This window comes from Lineus longissimus, chromosome 8 (genome assembly GCF_910592395.1).
Source record: "Lineus longissimus chromosome 8, tnLinLong1.2, whole genome shotgun sequence".
Classification (NCBI taxonomy): Eukaryota; Metazoa; Nemertea; class Pilidiophora; order Heteronemertea; family Lineidae; genus Lineus; species Lineus longissimus.
In genome coordinates, this window is record NC_088315.1 from 13,322,319 (window position 1) to 13,346,898 (window position 24,580).

The following is a 24,580-nucleotide window of genomic DNA, read 5'->3' on the forward strand; positions in this document are numbered from 1 at the left end:
TCTTTAAGCGGGTGTAGCGTCAGATGGTGCGACTTTTCACAACCCTCAGCAGTACACTTTTTACTATATTTGCTGTTTTTGCCTACCTGTCCAACATATTGGCATCGATAACAGATTTTGTGAGTCTTCGCAAGATCCCAGCGTTCCGGGACCGATGACTGCTTCCACTTATAGCAGTTAGCTACTCCATGCTTCCCCTGACATAGGGGGCATCCTGTGTACTCTTTTGATTGACTTGAAGGAGCAGCGGGTACAGCTGTCTCTGGTGGCTTTGACTCTGCCACATTCGAATGACTATGATTTGGTTTCGATTGGCCTCCTTTTTGGCTCTTGTAAGGTCCCTCGCGACCTTTCTCCGCTTTCTTCTTCCTAAATGGTTCCTTTAGCTCCGCCATTTCCAATCTTATGGCGACCTGACGATTCAACCACTTGGTGAAGCGGAGTAATCCGTCTTTTTCTTTGTCAGTCCGAGTGTCATTTTGGTATTGGATGAGGAAACGGTCTGGCATCTTTTGCAAAACGCTGGTATAAAGTGCAGTGTTTCCCTCAAGCTCTGTCTCATGCCCAGCATCCTTCATTTTTGCCACAATGTCGTATGTCTTGTTGAAGAAGCTTGCTAGCTCCTTTAGGTCGTCCTCTTTTAATGGTAAAGTAGCCGTGATGGAGTCGATGTGCTTACTCAAATCTCTCTTTTCCCCACCATATCGCTGCTGCAGCTTGACGACCGCCATTTCATACTGTACTTTAGTATATCCTAGATGTTCAACTAACTCAAAGGCAGGTCCTTTGAGGCAATCTTTCAGCATCACCATCTTGAACTTGTAGGGTAGGTTCTCTGAATGGACGAAGACAGTGAACTGTTCCCACCAATCTTGAAAGGTCCCTCTATCCCCATAGAATCTAGGGAGAGCAGGCTTGGCTAGGCCTTGGAAAAACCGTCTCACTGCTTCGCCATAAGCTCCTGGTGAGGGGTCATCGTCATCTGGCTCAGTTTCCTGTCTAGGTGTGGACAGCAGGATGTCTGCTCTATCTATTGGTGACAACTTTGGGCTTGGCAGCTCCAACTTTCTATCGATAGGGGCGACATTACGTCCCATCCGAGCCACCTTAGGATCTACATATGCGTAATTCTCAGGGGTGGACATAGGCCTTGTTGTCGTAAGTCCATAATCTGGCGACTCCTGGTTCACTGAATTTGTTCGGGCTGTGGCGTTTTTGGCCTAGCTGATCTAAATGATCCATGGTCACTTAATGAAGGATCCGAGGAACTAGTTTAGGCAAATGTTACTGATTTTTTCGTTTGTTCCTCGGCAGGTTCTTCTTCGGCGAATATTCTTTCCTTCTCTAGAATGGGGGGGGGGGGGGGGTCGGACCAAGTCCCTTGCTATCTGATCCTGAGCATCCTTGACTTTCACTTTAGTATCTTTTAACACCGTGAGTGCGTTGTCTGCCTCGAATGGATGCATTTGTTCCCCGCCAGCATCCAGGAGCCTCTCAGTGGCCGCCTTCAGTTCCCCAAACGATTTTTCGAGGCGTTCATTCAATGTTTTCAATACAGGTTTTTCTTCTTCATACCTGCCTAAAATTGCCGCCTTTTTAACGTGACGATCGATATCCTTCCTTATCCTGTCTCTTTCAGTCATAAGTCCCTTGCTATCTGATCCTGAGCATCCTTGACTTTCACTTTAGTATCTTCTAACACCGTGAGTGCGTTGTCTGCCTCGAATGGATGCATTTGTTCCCGGCCAGCATCCAGGAGCCTCTCAGTGGCCGCCTTCAGTTCCCCAAACGATTTTTCGAGGCGTTCATTCAATGTTTTCAATACAGGTTTTTCTTCTTCATACCTGCCTAAACTTGCCGCCTTTTTAACGTGACGATTGATATCCTTCCTTATACTGTCTCTTTCAGTCATAAGGCGATCAAGATAAAGTGATGACGACGAGGGCGTAGAAGAACCCCTATAACGATCAAGTAGAAAGTCTTTAAAGGCCATATATCTAGGTTTGAAAACATGCTTGATACTCATGAAATATGTTGAGGGTTAAAAAAACAAGATCCCAGACATTAAAAAAATTCTAATAATAAAGTCATTATTTAGTTATTTCAATTTTCAATTTTAAACTATTTGAATTTCCCACCACACACACCTTTAGATTAGTTCCACATGTGGCCGCTAGGGATTTTTTGATGACGTAGATCAGGCTAGTCAGAACAAAGGAAGATGGCTTCCGCATACAGTTCAGAGAGTGAGAGCAGTGAATTTGAGGATGTTTTAGTCGATACAGAAGGATATTTAAACGTTGAGCCGTACATGTTCGAGCCATTAATATCACTAGATCATAATGCGGTATCACAAGCCCCAATAGGGCCTACACATTATGTATAACAACCGACATCAGCAGCCTCGGGCATTAAATGCAATTGACATGGTTGTGTAGCCACTGTACAGTGGATGACATGTGCCATTTGGGTAGTACGAGTGTTCTATGCATCAGCAGTGTATAAATCATGAAATAGTGTTCAACTCACTTCTTGATGTTTACGTTTTTTGGCTAACGAACGTTCCTTTGGAGGCTGTCGCATGTAAGTGGGGTTGGTCAAATCGAATACAGATGAAACAGCTGTTTTTAACAAGTGGCATTTAATATTCAGTTGGATGCAGATATCCGGCTTCATGTGATAATCCGTATCGATAAAGTGATCACTGCAAAGTTTGGCCGAAGGCCCAGGCTTCCAACACTCCAAACGTTTGCACTTCCGAATCCACAGCTTCCTCCTCTCTCGTTCAACTGGCTTTGGAAATTCATGAAAATGGGTCCCATCCGTCATTCGATTGTTCTTTGTGCTATCCTTGACACAATTCGGAGCCACACAATACACCATAGTGAATGAAACACATTACTTCCAGGTGTGCATAATTAATTAAGGCCCTCCTGCTTTTATGATTGCATGACATGTACAGATAGCCTGATCTACATCACAACTTTTGCTGAACCCGCCGCCTGGCTCTTACAAGCCAGTTGCTAGCCTGATTAGGTAATCAAGTTGTCAAACACATAATTGGCTATATCTTCAAAATGGATGGAGCTAATTGCATTTGGTTTTTCTGTATTGTATAAAGTGTTAGGTACACTTTTGAAATCGTCTTACAGCAGAAAATGGCAAAAAACCTGGAGTTATGGCCTTTAAGATGACTGGGGAGTTTTCGATCTTCTCTCCTTGGTCTATCCATCTTTTTCTTTTTTCCGTAGCCCTCACCGTATGAGGATTGAAGAAAGAGATTGGAAACACAGGTTTCAACAATACAGCTAATGTAAGTCGTGGCGACCCGGGGTTAGCGACTATCCAATCACCAAATCCTAAATCCACAATAAGACACCCTGGGTTAGTAACTATCCAACCACAAGGTAACGATTCGATATTCGAGGAATGATGCTGTTATCCTATCTCCAATTCTTCAATATCATACATACAATGAGTCAGGCTGGTAGTCTATCCAGCCATGAACTATCAATCCTGGGCTGGCCTCTATCCAACCACAGGCTATGCAGACTACGAAATATAATACTAAATCCTTGTTGGATAGCACACCAATACTGGCTCATTTATTTACTGTAGGGACACTTATCTATTAAACCCTACTGATACTGCTCTGCACTTACTGAAGTGATACAGTTGTTGACCTTCTGCTGTGGTGACGTGAATCTCATCACATGATATACTGTGCCTTTCAAGTTTGACAATAATGTTCCTGTCGTGCTTAAAGGTATACACAGTACTTGGGTTCTGCCTCGCAAATCTCTGTAATAATGTGTTGTACCTAGATTTCTTTTCATCGAACTCAGACTGGCTGCATTGTATGGTACGCCGTCGATTGATGGCCTGGATTAATACGATAAACCAAACTGATGTTTGGTTTAATAGTTCATCGCACAAGTCGCGAATCTTATCCAATATGGCCTCCGGGGGCGAGTGGTTTGTCAAATCGTTGGTACCTACTTCCAAGATCAAAAGTTCCGGGTGTAACCTTGCCACACTGTCTCTTATGTATTCAGTACCTTCTCTGTCCAATAAACACAAACCACTGCGTCCTTGCAGGTATATTTTATGCTGGATTCCTAAACCAAAGTTTGCGCTAAAATCCGTATAAATTCCATAGTCAGTTGCTAGGTTGTATGTCAAGAGGTATCTTCTGTACCTCTGCACGAAGGAATGTCCTGATATCAAGATTCTCATTAGAAGGTCTTAAGTTTCCTATTCTGTGGTATATATATAATCAAATCCGGTCGGAGAGACCACGTGTTCAGGCGTTATCCTGACTCTAGTAAAATAATAGGACTGTATGTGACTAAGAGACGAAAATAACAAACATGATAAAGTTCCAAGACTCACCCTTGTTGTCTTCTATACTTTAGTCGACTATTCCAGTGTCTATCTAGCCGCATGTGGAGTGGCTGGCTCGAAGCTGCCAACATTCATCCTGCTGCTGTCCACAGACGTTTTATATATATATATATGTACACAAGTTCCAATCCATGAATTGATAGAATCATGAATTCGACGAATAACGAGCACTACGCGAACGTAACGATTATGGCGGCGGTAGCGTTCCGTAAGTTATTAAATGTACAAAGTAAACTAATTTAATCACGGAACCGCGAACGATGCGGTTACTCAAAGACAACTTCTAATGATCAACGACAAACACGATATAAGACAAAGTTTATACATAAACGGACATGTAAAAAGCCGGAGACGCGCCGAGCTAGCTCGAAAATAAATAAATCAACACGTGCATCGGTCCGCGAAAAGGTCAAGGTTCAATGCAACGCATCACGAACATAGGCAGGTGGCGGTCCCGCGAAAACTCGAAATGATACTGATTATAAACGGCGATCACTAAGAAAACACATGAAGATGACTTCTAAAACAGCACAATACGGTTTCTCTAAGGGTTAATCCTCCTGAAGAATATCACAAATACGTGAACTGAATCGAATAAAGGTCTAAAAAAATCACTAATTGAAGGAGCAAACGCTAGTCCCATGAAAGTCTGCCATAACTTTTTTCTCCTCTCTCTCCAGCTATTTTTAGCTCATAATGCAACTATGACGACGTGACCCAGATTCCGCTCAGCCGTCACTCGCTGCGGGTTGTACCTCAATAGCACAGCCTTTAGATGTGTCTGTTATGGCTTCGTTTTCGAAACATGCCAGGAAAGAATGGAAGGACTGGAAAAGTAGAAACACTAATGAACAGGGTGCCTGTGACCAGATTTCCTTAGTTAATGTGATCAACATTGTCAGTCGGGCATGGGAAGCAGTGGAGGTCCAGGTCGTCGTCAATGGCTTTGAGACGGCTTTTCGTCCAGACAACATTGACGAAGGACCGCTGTTCGGGTTAGGACCCGAACAAGGGATAGAACATTGACTCCACACAACACAAGTGGTTTCCATATATAAAGTATATTTGTATTAGAATCGAATCCGAGCATGGAATCCGAGAAGAAGTGAAGTCCTACTAGAATCCTGGGTGAACTCAGGCTAGGGTACGCGTAGTCTTGTCTGTTCCTATCGATAATTACGATGAGAGAAGACGTATTAGATTTATATTAACCAACAGACGACGGTCACAAAAGTCTTTGACCCAGAAATATAGAATAAAGTTGAGGAAGATCTCCTTTTGGATTAGGCGGCCATGGCTGCGGGGCGCGAGTGCGCATGCCCACAGTCAGAATAATGTAAGGTTGAAAATATAGATGGCGAGAGCTCACCCAGGCCTAGTAAACGACAAAGAAGAAGAAAACCAGAACAAGCCCGCCCGCCCTGACAGAGTCAATCATACAGTAGTATTCTAAGTCAGGCCAAACCCCCCGATAAACAGGTGCATTAAACCCAAAGAACGAGAACTTGCAATTATGCAATTGCATAACTTGAAATATATAGATCATCCATGATGATATTCCATAAAGTGATGTTAGATAAAGTTCATAAATGACCGGATTGTCCAACCGCAGCGTAGTGAAGCATCACACGGTAAGTAAACGGTATAACAGTATGAAAGTCCATGCGAATATTTACTGGTTATACGCAAGGGAAACCAGTATTTCCGGTAAAGTTCATATGTGAGGACCGCATTGTCCATATTATATAGTCCATCTTGGCTAAGGGACGCATGGTGGAAGAAAGCGATCAGACGAAGCATAATGGCGCAAAATGAAAAGCAATGAAGTTACCAGAATTTGGCTCTAAGATAGAGCGCTTTTTTAACAAGGTTTTCTGGCCATTTGCTTTCCGTCCTCGCACTCTCCTCAGGTATGCACACCTTGTTAGCCGGTCGTACGTAGGTGCCATCAGCTGTCTTGACCTTCACCGTCCGAATGATTCCGTCGTCTCCAGGGTAGACTTGGATTACTCTGGCAAGAGTCCAGGATCCTCGGGGCAGCTTATCATCGACTAGGGTGACAAGATCACCAGCAGCAACTATCTCACCATCCCGACGCCATTTGGAGCGTAGCGTCAAGGTGGTGAGGTACTCCTTCAGCCATCTCTGGTTGACTCGGTTGGCTACCACTTGTACACGCTTCCATCTCTGGCGGCTGTTGATATCACGGTCGTCATCTCGGCAAGGTGACAGCCCCTCGGCGGCACGCCCAAAGATGAAGTGATTGGGCATCAGGGCCTCGAAGTCGTTGACATCTTCGCTAGAGTAGGTCAAAGGCCTATTGTTGACTATGGCCTGGACCTCCACTAGAGCAGTTCTCAGGACAGCCTCGCTAACTTGGACATTAGCGATCACAGTTGACAGGGCCTTCTTCACGGATCTGACGAGGCGCTCCCAGGCACCACCGAAGTGTGGCCCTGTCGGCGGATTGAAGTACCATTCTATCTTCAGTGGCGTGACGTACTGTAGTATCTTGTCATGGTCAAGCTGTTGAAGACATCGACGCAATTCTGTATTCGCCCCGACGAAATTTGTCCCGTTATCGCTGAAGATTCTTCTTGGTTGTGATCTCATGCCAATAAATCGACGCAGGCATAGTAGAAAGTCGTCTGTAGACAGGGAATCCGCTAGTTCGAGGTGGACGGCTCTGACACTCATACAAGTGAAAAGACACCCCCAGCGCTTCACTGAAGACCTCCGCTGTGTGACTACAATTGGGCCAAAGTAGTCAATCCCCGTATGGTAGAAGGCGCCAGCAGCAGCATTGAGTCGGCAGGTGGGTAGATCGGCCATCTTAGGCTGAACGGGCTTCAGGCGTTTCCTCCGACATGTAATACAATCCTTAATGACCGATCTAGCCGTGGTCCTTCCCTGTACAGGCCAGTACTTCTGTCGTGTCTCAGCTATTAGTTGTTCCCTTCCACAGTGGGCTTGTGACGAGTGGATGTCTTGTAGTAACAGCTTGGTCAGACGATTTCTCGGTAGCAGCAACTGATGCTTGGCTTCTTGATTGATATCTGCTTTCCTTAGCCAGCCACCTACGCGTAGATGGATCCCATCATGAAACGGCTGCAGTGGCGACAATGGATGCTTTGGGCTAAGCATACCATTTTCCTTTAGCTCTCTCCAGGCCTCGGGATAGGCCTCCCTTTGTGCGTGCTGTATCCACAGATGCTCAGCGTCCTCCCACTCCTCTGCTGTTATCTCTGATGATGTAATGGCCTTTACTCCAAGTCTTGGCAATTTTGACGCAAAGTTCCGGTAGGCCCTCAGGATCCACGCTGTTCTTCTGACTAGACCTCGCCATGTGCTGAAATAATCCACCTTCACCAATGATGCGATTTCGAATTCGTATCGATAGATGAACTTCTCAGATTTCTCTCCGATCAGCAAGACTGAGGCAGTAGCGGCTTTCCTCACTTCAGGGTCATCAGGTTTCAGTTGGCTGTTCGGGATGACCTGTTCAGGCCAATCTTGCTCATCTTTTGATAGGAACGTTGGTCCTGTAAACCAAGCGTGTTCCATGGTCAGGTCATCAGCCTTCATCCCCCGTGAGCAATAGTCCGCTGGATTCTGGGCAGTTTGGATGTATCTCCATTCCTCAAATTGGGTGAACTCCCTTATCTCTGCCACACGATTTCCGATGAATGGTTTGAACCTCTTGCTTTCATTGCGTATGTAGGCGAGTACTGTGGTGGAGTCCGTCCAAATTATTCGTCTCGTGATATTGATTGGTTGCAACTCCCTCATCAACGTTTCAGCTAGCCTGACTGCCAATACTGCTCCCTGTAGTTCCAGCCTTGGAATCGAGAGTTGAGGCTTTATTGGCGCTACATGCGTCTTCGCTGCGAGGAATGAGCACACGATCCTTCCCCCCTCCAAAGTATAGCGTAGGAAGGCCGAACAACCGAAAGCCATTTCGGATGAGTCGCTGAATATCAACAACATGACGTTCTTGGCATCGGTGGAGAATTCTGGGTGATGACGTGGTATCTTCAGCAATCGAATCTTGGGAAGTTCTGTCAGCCACGCTGTCCATTGCTTCAACAGGTCAGCTGGGATCTGCTCATCCCAAGTGATGATTCTCCTCCAAATCTCCTGGATCAGACATTTGGCTCTCACAGTAAAGGGTGCCAAATAGCCGCAGGGATCGAAGATACTGCTGGCAGTGCTTAAGACTTGTCTCTCAGTACTGCCCTTTGACTTGACCTCGGCGCCGAAAACAAAGTAGTCCTCTCCTACGTCCCATCCGACACCAAGTGCTCGCTGCACCCGACCGAATTCAATAGGTCCAGGGGGCTGGATGGCCCTCTCTGTCTCTGGGATGTGTTGCATGACCTCTTTGGAGTTAGAGATGAACTTGTGAACTCTCCATCCACCCCTTTTCCCCAGCTCGATTACCTCATCTACAAAGCTCATCGCTACTGTAACAGACTGGATGCTCGAAACGAGATCGTCCATGTAATAGTCTTTCAGGTAAGCTTGTATAACCATCTTGGAGAAAGCGTTGATGTTATCTTCAGCTGTGCGACGTAAGGCGTAGTTACAACAGGTTGGGGAGTCCTTTGAGCCAAATATGTGAACAACCATCATCCAGGTGTCCGGTGGTCCGGGTGAGGTAGGGTCTTCTTTCCAAAGGAACCGCAATGAGTCAGCATCACTCCTTGGCACGTATACCTGGTGAAACATACCCTCGATGTCTCCAACCACAGCGACCCGGTATAGCCTAAACCGTTGCAACACTCCGAAAAGGTTATTCAGCAAGTCTGGTCCGGTGAGGAGGCTGTCATTTAGCGATTGACCTTGAAACTCGGAAGCCGTGTCGAAGACAACTCTAACCTTTCCTGTTTTGTTCGGATTAGTCACGCCGTGATGTGGAATATACCATGTCCTCTCGGAAGATTTCGCCTTCTCTTCTTGGGTCAGTTTCACTGCGTGTCCTTTACTGATGTAACCCTCCATGGTTTTCATATACATCCTCTTACACTCAGGATCTCTGTGAAGACGTCTCTCTAGGCTGTTGTACCGGCGCATAGCTACAGCAAAGTTGTTGGGTAATGTCAATTCATCCGACTTCCACAGCATGGGAACTTCATAGTGACCATTTTCCAACAGACTGGTTTTCTCCTTTAACTGTTTAGCTGCCGCCCTATCCTGCAGTGACATCGGCTCCGATTCACTGCATGTAGTGCCGAACGACTCTGTATTCCAAAATCGCTCGACACTCTCGAGCAGCTGGTCGTCTTTCTTGAGAGTGCAGAGTATCTTTTTAGAGACACGATCTACTTTTGACTTTTCTGTCAATCCAATGATGGACCAGCCTAGTTGAGAGCGTGTTCCGTACGGCTGGTGCTTGTTTCCAATCACCACTTCGTTGGTTATATGTGCCTCTGGAACATTCGCGCCGATGAGTAGTTTAACATCTGAAGCATCAATATCTCTCAGTGGCAGATGTGACAGATGTTCCCACTCGGGCTGTATCTTCTGTGGCGGCGTCTCAAAGCTCGCAATGTCTAAAATCCTGGCATCAACTACACTCAAGGGTTTTGCATCAGGATCATCCACGGACTTCACTTGGAATGATACGATATGTGACGTCTTGGTAACATCTGGTCCGAGAGTCTTGAGCGTAAGTGGAACTGAGCGACCTTTCAAATTCAGCTGTTCCGCCAATGAGCTCTGGATGACAGTAATCTCGCTGGCGGAGTCCAATAGAGCGACAGTTCTCACGGTAATTCCATTCTTGGAGACAATAACTGGCACGAGAGGAAAACAAGTCTGCAAATCCCTTCCTCTATCCCTCCAATCTCCTTTTGACGAAGTCAATATGGTAGTGTTTACAGTCTTTTCAGCGGGACTATCATTTGTTCCTTCAGGCGGGATATGAAGCATCGTGTGATGTTTTCTACCACAGCCGTCTACCTGACATCGAACAGTAGACTTGCAGTTCTTAACTCTGTGTGGCTTGAGGCAGTTGTAACATACATTCAGCTGCTTTGCATCTTTCCTTCTGTCCGCGACAGATTTCTTGGTGAAAACGTTACACTTGTGAAGCGGATGTTGTTCGACTTTACACAAAGAGCATAGCTTCTGTGTCTTCTTGTCTGATGGGTCAGAACGTCTCTCACCAGCTGCAGGTGTAGAAGTTGTACCCGAATTTGATCCTGCAGGCTCGAGTCGTTGATCACCTTGACCACTCTTCTTCGGCTGAGACGTTGTCCTCACCGCTGATTCTGTTGTACTTGTCTTCAACACGACTTTCTCCTTGCCTGAGACTTGAGTATTCGTCTTGTCTTTGTTGTCCCGCCGTCGGATAGCATACGGATTGTATTCGGCGGCAACGCATTGTCCCAACCAATCTTTAAAATCTATGAGATTCGGCTGTCGTTGTTGGGACACTTTGGTGATATAGCGGTTCCAATGCGTAATCCGATCTCCAGGAATCCGTCTAGCTACCCTCATCAGCACATCTGTACCCGTAATATCAGATAGATATCCTAGTGACGTCAGAGTGCTGATACAATCACGTACTCCCGTGTAGAGATTCCTCAGTGACGACGCATTAGCAGACTGTAGGACGGGACCATTAGTTATCTTCTCCAGATAAGCCGATGCAACTTTGTGTCTATGCCCAAACTGTGCCTTGAGTTCCTTCAAAGCCTGAGCGTAGTATCTCCCTGAGTGAGAAATTCCTTGGATAAATCGCTTGGCCTCTCCCTCCAAATGGCTGATAAGTAGGTCCATCCTTCGATTGTCCGACAGTCCTGGTTTCGTATGTACCTGCGCATAGAAAAGTTCAATAAACTTAGGCCAGTTTATAGGACTCCCATCAAATTTCGGAATCGAAACAGGAGGAAGGTCTTTTTCCGAATTCAGACGGACAATAGACTGCAACAGTGACGACATTGTACCATCACTAGCATCCCCGGCATCTAACTTGGTCTCTTTCCCTATCTCCAAGCCAGAAATCCATCCATCCACTGCATCCTTCGACTGCGAACTCGGCGTAAATTCCGGCGTAATTCCGGTAGATATCTTGTGTACACCATCTCCATATGACGTAATTCCGGTGGTCCAACCATCTCCAGTAGGTGTCACTCCAGTCGGCAACACACCCTGGGTCCAATCAACTCCAGGCGGCAACCATCCTGGTGGCACACCATACATGTACATCGCACCATCTCCGGAAGTCTGGTATCCAGGCGGCAGTTGCATCACAGGTGGCACACCATACATGTACATCGCACCATCTCCGGACGTCGAGCATCCATACCGCGGCACCCCAGGTTTCACACCATCCCCAAGCGGCATAAATCCAGGTGGCTGTTGAATCGCAGTCTTCACACCATGCTGGGTTGCACCATCTCCGGACGTCGGGCATCTATAACGCGGCACCCCAGGTTTCACACCCTGTGTCGCACCATCCCCATGCGGCATAAATCCAGGCGGAGGCTGCATCACAGTCTTCGAACCATTCTGTGTTGTACCATCTCCGGACGTCAGGCAACCAGGTACCCCAGGCTTCACATCTCGAGTTACTCCATCTCCGGGCGGCAGCACCTCAGGTTTCACACCCTGTGTCGCACCATCCCCGTGCGGCATAAATCCAGGTGGCGGCATCCCAGGCTTCACATCCTGAGTAATGCCATCTCCAGACGACTGCAATCCAGGCGGCGGCATTCTAGGCTTCATACCATCTCCAGGCTTCACCAATGGCGACATCCGTGACAACCCACCATCCCCTGGCTGGAACCTCGATGGGGACCGACGACCGGCTGATGAAAGTGACAGATCTGGTGGAGGAGGCGCTGGCTGCAAGTACAAGTTAGAAAATTTAGGATCCAATTGTGCAGTTTTCCGTGGCAAGAAGGCAGTTTTCCGTAGCATCCCCGACGTCAAACCATCTCCGGGCGGGAACGTAGCAGGTGTCACCCCATCTCCAGGTTTGGTGACGAACGATGTTACAGCCGGCTTTCCATTCCCTGACTTGGTTGCCACCAACGACATAGCAGAACGACTATCTCCAGTCTTGGCTACGAATGACGATACAACAGGCTTACTATCTCCAATCCTGGTCAATACCGTAGATGATGTCCCAGGTGTAGGATCCCCGGACACCGATGGCAGCATAGCGGGTGTATGAGTTCGATCAGGCTCAGACTTGATCACTGAACCATCGCATCCCTCCGTAGCATCCTCTACTTTGGCGGCGTCCGGCGGTATATCCGGCTTCTCGCCCTTTTCTGTATCGACATCTTCAGGAAGTTTGGAATCCTCTTCTGTTAGTCCAGATTCAGCTTCAGACTCCTCAGATTCAAGATCATCTTCCGATTCCTCTTCAATCTCTAACTTCCGATCACAATCACTGGTAATATGGCTGCAAGATCCCTCTGACCGTCGACTTTGATCTATCTGACTTGATTCAGGCTTCTCCACCTTGACTTCGATCTCCCCAACATTTTTCTCCGGCTTCCTGGCTGTGCTAACGATCCAATCCAGCACCCGACTCGAACTCAGAAGATCAGACTGAATACTAGTCCTTTTCTCGGAAGGATCCTCTCCTGACCTAGTATCCAAATGTTGAGTTATATTATCTAATATGTCCTCAGCATAGCCCTGCACCTGATTCTGCCAAGACTGGATCTTCATGAAAAATTCAGAGTCTTTTGCCAATTTAATATCGTCCGCAATCGAATCCATTTTAAGGACAGTATCTTTTATCCGCTCCTCGATCTGCCTGAGCAATGTTCTGCTTCCCCAGAGACTAATAATCTGTTCCGCCTTGTGAGCATTCCTAACCAATTTCTCCTTCAAGCCCTGTAATTCCACCTGAGATCGAAGACATCTATCCGTGGAAGAAGGCGGCAAGTAACTCCCAGTTTCATCGCATTCATAGGCATCAAGGTATGCTGGCCTACGTCGGTGCTCTCTACGTGGTCGATCCATGACTGATACTATGAGACTTTAATTCAGAAAAATAAAATCTCACCTCCGAACCGATCTATCAGCAACGTCTCCTATCCAACAAAGGAACATCAGCCTGTACCATCAGCGTAAAAGCGTCCTTAGTGATAATCTCGAAAATGATATCTGATCCAAAAGACCAACGACAGCAGTGCCTCCCGTAGTATAGGCCCAAGTAATGTGTCCGTTGTCCTTTGGCCTCAGCAAATTGTAAACTTTAATGCCTCAGCAACAGCGCCACCTAGTAGTTGAAACTCCTTGGTCCATAAAGTAGAGTCCAATACCGAAAAGTAAATCCAACAGGCAATTAACGCTCCCTATTGACAAGTAAGGCACTAAGTTTAGTTCAATACCACTAAAGAGATAATCATCACGACTGAAGCGCCATCTATCCGTCCACGAAGAAGTCCATGCATATATGTACCATTACCAAACTTAAAACTCACTTGGCAATGTTCAAAGTACTACCAAATTCCCATTCAGAAGTCACCTTCACCAAAACAATGACATTCTCCAAACCACAATGCCAATAAAGGTGATAAGTGTCGCCAATGGTAGTAGGCCCTTTCAAACAAGCAACAGTTTATAGTTGTACTCACTCGCCGATCCAAGTTTGACAGCTAAATCCACGTTTTATTCCGCATTCATTCCGATCAATAAAGCAGAGCGTCCGTGTGCTAAACCGTTGCGCGTATAGGCCGTATGTAGAATCCATGCATGTTGTAGAAATCTTCGAAAACAGCTGACTCCCAAAATGTGCTTATCCAGGCTTCGCACCTGTTAGATGACCGAAGTACCGCTTGCTGATTGGCTGACTGGTTCGTGACGTGCGTGACGTCGAAAGGTGAAAGTTCACTTGATCCGAAGACAAAATCTCGGGGTTCCGAGAAGCTCCGATATAACGCATAAACAGTCTATACTGCTAAAAATGATCCTTTGCTTCACACAAAAGGCAATAGGTTCCATCCAAAATTCATGAACTATAGTAGGCAACCTTGGAGTGAAGGTTGAGCCGCAGCCATGGCTCGATCGGTGACGTCATATGGGTGGCACTCGCTCGCATAATAATGAGGTGATATCAAAAACTAAATGTACATACCAATGTCCAAGTGAATGTAAAGTATCCGTGAAATCCAAATCCAATCCAAATCCAATGAATATAGTTCGTAACTTGCCAAAACGTGTAACTTCTAGCAAGGATTTTTGTGACTTTTGTTCGGGTTAGGACCCGAACAAGGGATAGAACATTGACTCCACACAACACAAGTGGTTTCCATATATAAAGTATATTTGTATTAGAATCGAATCCGAGCATGGAATCCGAGAAGAAGTGAAGTCCTACTAGAATCCTGGGTGAACTCAGGCTAGGGTACGCGTAGTCTTGTCTGTTCCTATCGATAATTACGATGAGAGAAGACGTATTAGATTTATATTAACCAACAGACGACGGTCACAAAAGTCTTTGACCCAGAAATATAGAATAAAGTTGAGGAAGATCTCCTTTTGGATTAGGCGGCCATGGCTGCGGGGCGCGAGTGCGCATGCCCACAGTCAGAATAATGTAAGGTTGAAAATATAGATGGCGAGAGCTCACCCAGGCCTAGTAAACGACAAAGAAGAAGAAAACCAATTACCTACCGATGGCAATGATGATCAGGAGGATGGAATGGCATTCCTTGACCCTGAACATGAACTGGATTAGACCTAGGTGTAAATGACCCCAGATAGGACTTCATTGAAAATGTCAAATCGTATTTGCTGGGTCACCCTGTATGTTGACATGTGGCTGGTTTTAGCCGTTCTACTCAATTAAACTGGTAAACCTCAGCAACAAACAGTACATGCGTGCTCTACAGAATCCAATTCAAGGTTTATTGTGTCCAGTCCCCAGGCCTCACAAAGCATTGTACACGCATGACATCACCGATGGGCTTTGCCGAAGAGAAACGCAAGGCGGGCACATGCAGTGCAGTTGTGACGCCTAGACCTTAGTCCAGCGAGTCATTGGCCCTTGTACATAAAGGAATAGTAAAGCCTATTCAGTACCGCGTGGAGTAGGTGGGTTTACTGTATTGTCTGTATCCTAGTATTGTCTGTCCTTACAAGATCGAGTCTAGAGTATACTACTTTATACCCTCAGTCCTATGTTATTACTATAAGGTCATCCAGCTGAGCGCCAGGCCCGTTGGCCTCTTGTTAGATTGTTAAAATTGGTTTAAACTGTCTTCTGAAATTTAGTTCTCTGTAGGTATGTTGTCTGTATGTATGTTGATGATGTCATGTGTCTATTTGTGTGGAATCTGGGAAAAGTTGTAAAACAGTATATAAAAAATTAGTACACTACAGTGCTTTAAGAAATATTTAGTCCCATTGTAGTATAAGAAGTTAAAAGTTTGTCTTGTTAACAACTGCAGAAATAGTGAGTGACATTAGAAAATTCTACACTATCATTGATTTGATGAACAGAGGAACTATGTAGACTTCATCGAATCTGTTGAAAGTTATGTGATACAGAAGTAAAATAAAGCCATGTGTAATAGTATAGTAAGAAGTCTAAGTGAATTAAAAAATCTCTCTCCCACAATAGTCAAAGTAAAGTTGTATAGATTAAAGAAAGAATAAGTTCAGTAAAGATATACTCTATAAGTTCGGATAACATTGCAATAGACAATGATACTGTAACGTCATATAAGTTAAGTTGAGTTAAGTGCTAATTCAGTTAAGTCCAGTAATTCAGAAATTTATATTGTGCTTTTCAGAAGTGCCGTAAATGTATAAGTATAAATGTAACAATGGATTCCCCAATAGGGGGAGAATGTTGCAGATTAAAATAAGGCCTATACTAATATATTATAACCACTGTAAAGTATGAGGCCTGTCCTGATTGGTGCTGCCACCTGTATAGTGGAATTATAACTAGTTTTAGAGAGTAAAGTGACTTAGCAAAAGGGAATCAATCAATCAATCAATCAATACGGAGTCTTGTATAGCGCCAGATCCACCATAGAAATGGTGCTCAAGGCGCTGTTAAAAAGTTCAAAAATGTCTACAAAAACAGGTGTCCCTTTAGTCTCTTTAGTCAGTTTAAACCATGTTGTTTGTGTGCTCCTAAATTTACCTCCGTTAAATCATGCTGCAGTCTGCAGAACCCTTGGCCTGGGGCCCTGGGCCTGGTGCACTGACATCTTGTTGCAGGCTATAAATAGGAAATAGAAGACACCGCGCTGGGAGTAGGCTACACATAATGATGGTTACCAAGGCGGCGTTGCAGAGTGCATGTAATGCGGAAGTAATGTGATTGGCCAGCCATTTATTCTGTTGTGAGACGGGTTGTCATTGATCAATTTCAAGTTTTGAATTTTGAAGTTGAGTTTTGAATTTCAAAGTTTTGAATCTCGAAGTTGTGTTTTTAATTTCTAATTTCGAATCTCGAAATCAACCTTGCGGTCTTTCGTAATATTCTTATTCTTAATGTTGTGATGAATGTACATGTTCAGGTATACAAACTGAATACATTTTAACTAAAAATATCATAAATGGAAGAATCGCATCGGGAGTTTCGACCTGGGTAATGACCAATTTACTTCTGCTGCTCAAACTTTGTAATTGCCAATATTGTAACTCCACAAGTATCTCTCCTTCGTCTTCATTTTGCCTCTGTTCCTGCATATTTCCTATTACTTTGTCGAGTGACTCTTTGTTGCCTGTTAAGTTCTGGATGTCTAAAGTTTTATTTCCCCGCAACCCGATATACTTCTTTCTTTCTAGTTGGGATGCTGTGGCGTGCTCACTAGCAAAGACTATGAAAATAGTGTCTACTTCTTAGCTGGGGTAAGTGCACTTGAATGTATAGGAGAAAAAATCTATACCTACCCGCCAATATATTGTTATATATTACTCCCATCATTTCGATTTCATAACTGGTAAAGTCAGTTGCATAAGGGCCTTATCCTCTAAGTGTATGTCGCTATTACACTATCAGCATTGATACACATTTACCAAGTTGTTTTTTTCCAATACCCTGCTCTCTTTATCCAGGGAAAATATGTTCCACCATCATGTTGCGTCCCCAAGAAAAGTTTGACGCGAATTCAAGCCTTCAACATCACTGCAAATGACGTCTTAGACTACGAGAAATGTCTCGCAAGTGCTAAAGACTACATCGAGGGCCGAGCAAAGGAGGTGGATGTCAAATATATTTATGAATACGTAAGTACAGCTGTTGGGTGGAGAAAAAGGTGTCCCAAAAGTAAATTTAAGCTCCGTGCGCCATTAGCAAGCAACGATTTTCAACATCAGGGTTGACATGCATGAAATCAATAATCTGGTTCTGATGAAACCCGTGGCAGATCGAACCACAGGAGCATGAAGTTTAGAAGTAAAAATAAATGCTTTTATTAACCTGAAATCCAAATATGGCCCTAGTTAGGCTGAATGAAGCATTCTATTTACCCAGATTATTTTATTTGAACATACATAATACAGATTGGTAAACAAATTTGTGAAATTTTTTGTATATTAAGTTCTGCAGAGCCCATCAAATAATCAAAAGTATATGAAAAAATTAACGAAATAACATCTTCAAAGCTGAATATCTGCATAAAAGTTGGACTTTGCCGTTTGTCATAATGCTGAAAGTAAGACCGAAGCAGAGTTCTTGGGGTGCATTTAGATTGTACAAGCGCGCCACAAGCAGAACCTGCATACTAACAGGAAGTACATTTCAATGGCCTAATTCTTTGTTGTTCAAGGTGGACAAGTGCACGTATTAATGTTGACAGGGTATTGCCAATTGAAAAATAGCCGTTTCACATTGATATACCCTTTCGAAACAAAAGAATTTTGTCAATGGACTCCGGGAAATATAGCATGCCCATTTGAGCACTGCGATAACCCCCAGTGCACGAATCGAAAGCAAGGTATTTGCAGACACTGTAGGGTGAACATCGAATGAAAGCATCCAGAGGTCAGTACAAGAAATATTCGGACAAAAAAGTCTGAAGATGATTCAACCACTGACCTCTGCACTGTATCTGTTATGCTTTCATTTAAACCAAGGCAATGAAAAGGTGTATTGACCAAACTATTTGTATTTTAAAAACTAATCAATGCCAACATATTACTCTAATTTCTTTAGTTTATCATCAAGTTGGTCTTGAGATTCATTCCAACGTTTTTGGTTTGTCAAAGTTGATGCTGTAACTTATTTATTCAAATCTAAACTTTCGATATCAGTGAAATCTCAAATTCGAGATCTCATATTAAATGCACTTGAAAAATTTGATAAAAATATATTTTGGGACTTTTCTTATTCCTTTCTCTCCCAACCGCGGATATAGCCATGCCATTCAAATATCCCGCCCCCGACACGCTAAAAATAGCCTGGTGACGATCCAAGTGGTACTTTCGCATTGTCCAGGTCACAAAGTTGTTTGACGGAAATATTCTGAGTTTTTGGAATTTTTTCGATCGTTTTTACCCCTCAGCCCATAAAGGCTGGAGGGGTATTGTCGAGGCGTTCAGGGTCTGTCTGTCCGTCCGTCTGTCGGGCCGTCTGTCCGTTGATCTCGTTTCCGGAGCATATATCCGTAACCATAAATGCTGGGCATTTCATCTCTGGGTGGTTTGAAGGTCTTATGATACCATTGTGCCTTTTGGTAGTTTTGACGGTTTTCGACCTACACTTGGCCCCAGCGGGCGCTTCATGCAAAAAACTACTTTTGGCTATATCTCATGAATTATGCTAGCTAGAATCATAATATTTTAACTGAGGACAGTACTCATGAGACTACATCACATAATATCCGGGTTTTTGATTTGACCTACTTTTCAAGGTCACAGGGTCAAGTAACGTAAATTGACCATCAGTAGTTTCCATAACATATATCCGTAACCATAAATGCTGGGCATTTCTTCTGTGGGTGGTTTGAAGGTCATATGGTACCATTGTGCCTTTTGGCAGTTTTGACGGTTTTCGACCTACACTCGGCCCCAGGGGGCGCTTTCTGCGAAAAACTACTTTTGGCTATATCTCATGAATTATGCTAGCTTGAATCATGATATTTTTTTGGTATGTATATTGGGGGTGACGAGAGAAAGGTTCCTTTCGAAAACGGGCTCGTTCCGATTATCAATATGGCCACCAGGGCGGCGTGTTTAAATTGGTTTTCGTCAATGTCGAGGAGAACCGTTCGTCCGATATTATTCTTTTTTCGTATGTACATTCGGGGTGCCTAGAGGAAGGTTCCTTTTGAAAACAGACTTGTTCAGATTGTCAATATGGCCACCAGGGCGGCGTGTTTGAAATTGGTTTTCGTCAATTTCGAGGAGAACCGTTCGTCCGATCAAATTCATTTTTGGTATGTAGGTTGCGGGTGACTAGAGGAAGGTTCAGTTCGAAAACCAGCTTGTTCTGATTCTCAATATGGTCACCAGGGCGGCGTGCTTGAAATCGGTTTCCGTCAATTTTGAGGAGAACCGTTCGTCCGATTAAATTCATTTTTAGCTCAGCTGACTAAGTCAGCCGAGCTTGTCAAATAAGTTGTTCAGTGGCGTCCGTCTGTCCATCCACCCATCCATCCATCCATCCATCCATCCATCCATCCGTCCATCCGTTAAACCCATGGTGCACATTTTGTAACCGTAAGACCTAGAGACTTCAATTTTGCATTTCTGGATACTTCTGGTCAAACTCTACTTTCAAAACAAAATTTGTCGCCATTCGACCTACTTCCTGCAAGCGAGAGTGCATGAAGGAAACTGGCCTATATCGGCCTAGGAGCAGCAGAATTAGTCAAAATATGCTCTAATATTAAGATAAAATTCTTGAAAATCTATTTTATTGAAAAAAAGTTCAAAATTTTAACAGGAGAGGGCGCTACCTGCCTTTTAATTATTTCTGCTGATTCAAATTCCCGCCCGATGACGTCAGCCATCAATGAAGTCTCCTATTTGCCAGTTCTCAAAACATGGCAGCTACACAACAAAAGCAGTAGCTCCAGGAATAATCACCCATCACTTCAGCTTCGTAATCGATGGTACCCCCACTTTATTGTGTTTTGTGTGGTGTTCCTATTCAATCAACGATGTAAGGCCTTATTATGTTGGTTTTAATTGAGAAGGTGCATTATAAGCGGCGTACGAAATACCGAAGCGGAGACAAAATGGCGGCATGTTGTTTACGCCATGTGCAATAATCTTGGAGCTCAATGACACTCAAGTACCCAATTTTCTGCTTAAAAAGTAGTCTGGTAGGCGATATTATCACCAGTTCGTTTCAGTGGTAGTCATAAGGTTTTTAGGGACTACTTTCAGAAATTAGTTCTTGAAAATTTGGCCACATTTCTGTGAAAACGATATCGCAAGTGCATGCTCTGTTCGCGATGACATCGCCGATGTATTTTGAAGTGGAGAATTCCCACAGTATGTTCATTGAATCGGCATGATTCTGTTCGCCTATTAAATTTTAGTTCTACGAATCTTTCATGAGTAAAAAGTAGACATTCTAAGCAATACAATAATGTCACTCCCATAAAAATTGATTGGAAATTGAGGGAGCTACGGCATTCTGTTCGGCAACTGGCAGCGCTGATAAAATACATTGCATACTGTACAATACCAAATGGTACATTTTAAAAAGCGCTCATTGGACAACGTAGGGAATCACCAGAAATGACGTCATCGCTGGTCTAAATAGAAAACTACCGTGGCGCAGTAGAGCACAAGAAAAGGTTTAGCATTAACTTCGTCATGCAAGCTTCAGCAACAAAACGATTTCTGATGAATGATTTATTTGATCATCATCAGCTTGTTGCCCCTGATTGATAAAAAAATGATTTACAATTTCCATCAAAGTTTTCAATTTTGTGTATAGTCACATGTTATTTAACTGGCAAGGAGCCAAGCAGTTTTGAATATTCCCGGGAAAATACTTCGTACTTGTAAACGAGGCTATGACAATGAGTATGCTCATTCATGGCATAAACTTCATGTTTCGGTAAATATTTTCATACGATGATTTCACCCGAATTATGGTCAAGATTGAGGAATGAACAGTGGCATAATTATGTCAACCAAAAACATTGGTACCGTAGTAAACGTAAAAGGATATCAAATACCCTGGAGCATGCCATTTTCATGCATAATCAACTAAACACAGGGAAGAAATTAATGATATTAACTCAGCTGAGCGCCAGGCCCTTGGGCCTCTTCTTGGTATGTACGTTTAGGGTGACTAGAGCAATGTTCCTTTGAAAATGGGCTCGTTCCGATTCTCAATATGGTTACCAGGGCAACATTCTTGAAATCGGTTTCCGTCAATTTCGAGGAGAACGGCTTGGAGGATGGAATCAATTTTTAGTGGGTGTAGGCCTAATGCAGTTTTGTAAGGGGAAGGTTCCTTTCGAAAATCAGCGTGATTCGAAATTCACTATGGCCGCCACGCTCACACCTCATAAAAAGTTTCCACAATTTTAATTCCCATATGCAAACTAGCCACTCCACTAAGCCAACTTCACCATTATCACACCTTCAACCATAATAGGCTGAGGGGTTGTGCTCGCTTTGCGATGCTATTTTGAGTAATTATCATCCAATTATGGCAAGACAAATCTTTTGTCCTTGAAGGAAGTGTAACGAAAATATTCATGGACCTCCCTACGGACGGAGAACTCAGTAATGATCCCAACTTTGATGGTTCTGACAGTGATTTTGATGACTCTGATGGTGGTAGTGATACGCCAGTAGTAGATAACACAATCATTGATGTGTCTGGCTCTGATTTTGACCCTTCATCTGGGAGGGACAGTAGTGATTCGGATCCACCCCAAGACGACAGTGATGACCCTCAACTCCCCAAAGGCCCCAGGCATGCCAGAGAAATGTAAGAAGAAGGGCACAGGACTATATACCAGTCTCGGGTCCAATGGATGAAGACCTCGATGTTGATTATCCAATATTTTTGGGACAACATCATGGTCCCACTGAGCCCCCCCCCCCCCCCCCCCCCAATTCGTACTTTGAATTCTTTGAACAGATGTGGCCGGACGCTCTCGTTTATACAGTTATATTGGGAACGAATAGATATGCCCTCCAGGCTGGTATGGCAAATTGGACTGACACCACATGTGATGAAATCGGGGCCTTCATGATGGGGATTCACAGAGTACCTGAAGTGAATGACTACTTTTCGTCTGTGTGGGTTGTGGAGGTGCCCGCAGTAAAAAAAAGTTTTTACCAAAACCAGATTTTGGCAGCTGTGGAGCTCACTTCATTTAGTGAACAATGAGACTGCCCTTCCAAGGGATGATCCGAACCATGATAAGCTGTTCAAGATCAGGCCTGTGCTCACTTCCTTGTCACATTCATTTGCAGAGCATTTCAACCTGGGACAAAATGTTGCCGTCAATGAGCACATGGTAAAAGGGAAAGGACATAACCCATGCAAACAGTACATGCCACAAAAGCCAATAAAGAGGGACACAAAGATATGGGAGCTAGGGTGCTCGTGCTGTGCCTATCTATATGCTTTCCAGATATACACAGGAGCTAGGGGTGTCCCAGAGGAAGGTCTTTCTAGTCGGATATTGAAGGACTTGGCACAACGTTTGGTCTTTAACAATCATGTGGTGTACATGGATTATTTATTTACCTCCTATCAATTACTAAAGGTATTTGAAGGAAGTAGATGTTTATGGGTGTGGGACACTTAGAACAAATAGAAGAGGATATCCTGCACAACTGAATGTCAAAAGATTTCGAGATCATATGGTCAAGGGTGAATATCATGGTTATGTCGAGGAAGAGAATAACCTCACGTGCAGCTTGTGGTATGACACAAAATTTGTATTAAACCTTTGCATCCAACTGTCATTCTGCTAGAGGCAATGACACTGTTGTATTATCCGGAGGGCTAGAACTCGGCAGGGACGCCTTTGAGTGCCGGATAAATCGGTTTTAGATGGACCGTGAACAGACTCGACCGAACTCGCAAGTCAGCCATCATGTAACAACTTTATTATTACTGCGCACCCGCAGTAGGGACAACAAGATACAAGGCGCCAATTATGAACAGCTCTCAGTACACTACATTCCTCCCTCCTAAAGACCTACTACAAGCATACATCAGTCCAACCAATGCTCACATCGTTGTCTCAAATTACCGTACTCAATGGTATCTCTAAAGTCTCTTGAAATTACCTTGTACCTGGAACTTAGTACAGTGTTCTTTATAAACGTATCAAAACCAAATACCCCAAACATACCTAGGTAAAACACATACAACACATGACTACTAACAGAGGCTATGATCCTCAGTTTCAAAACTGTTACCAACATAATCACCTAGGAGATCAAAACCCCTGTAGCTCAAATAGCTTGATTTTACCAAGATAGTACAATGCAATGATAATCACAAAAATAGTAAATCACAAGTAGTAAATCATGTGATGAATCCTGTAATGAACACTAGGCAAAACAACACACAATCAGAACTGTAAGATGCCCAATGTCCCAACTTACACAGTGATTATCAACAAACTCTGAAAACACACATGATCATAGCTAACCCATCGACTGTTAGTGAGTGTCACTACTCTCACCCATGACTTTCAATCAGTCTGTCTGGTCCTTTCCGGTTTGCTCGTCTTGGGTATCTTGGAGAAGTTCCACCAACCTCAGAACGCTCGTTTAACCCATTGGGGTTAGATACCGGTGCCAATGCACTACCAACAGAAGAACCCGGAGTAGGAGTGTCCACAGGATCGGGTGACACAACTTCCACAATAGGAGCGGGCGGCGGTCCTTCAGACTCTAACCTTGCAGGTTCAGTTTTGCCACTTTTCTGCAAATGATCAACATGAACATAGCGGTTGCGAGATCCAACGCGAACGACATATGACTGTGGTCAAAGCACTTTCACCACTTTACCAGGGAGCCATTTCACATTTCCTCCTCCCCTCGTATTCTTAACGCGCACGACCTCGTTTTGACTGAATGTACGCATTTTCACTCCACGTTGATCATGAATGTCCACCATCTTCTGTTGCTTCTGAGTCACAGACTTGTTAAAGTCTGGTCTGAGGATAGAAAAACGGGTTCTAAGTCCACGTTTCAGAACTAGGTCAGCGGGCGACTGACCCGTTGTACAATGCGGTGTACTGCGGTATGTAAGAAG

The 24,580-nt window shown here is 44.2% G+C and overlaps 1 protein-coding gene across 8 annotated transcripts in view; it reads left to right on the plus strand.

Annotated features, from left to right (window-relative positions):
• LOC135493048 (tetraspanin-18B-like) overlaps positions 1-24,580 on the plus strand; it is a 228,892-nt gene that overhangs the window by 180,852 nt on the left and 23,460 nt on the right. For all 8 annotated transcript variants that reach the window (XM_064779889.1, XM_064779892.1, XM_064779890.1 and 5 more), the window contains 2 exons: positions 17,176-17,238; positions 17,446-17,616. In XM_064779889.1, coding sequence (XP_064635959.1) covers positions 17,176-17,238; positions 17,446-17,616 — 234 coding nt within the window. The remainder of the gene's footprint in view (positions 1-17,175; positions 17,239-17,445; positions 17,617-24,580) is intronic.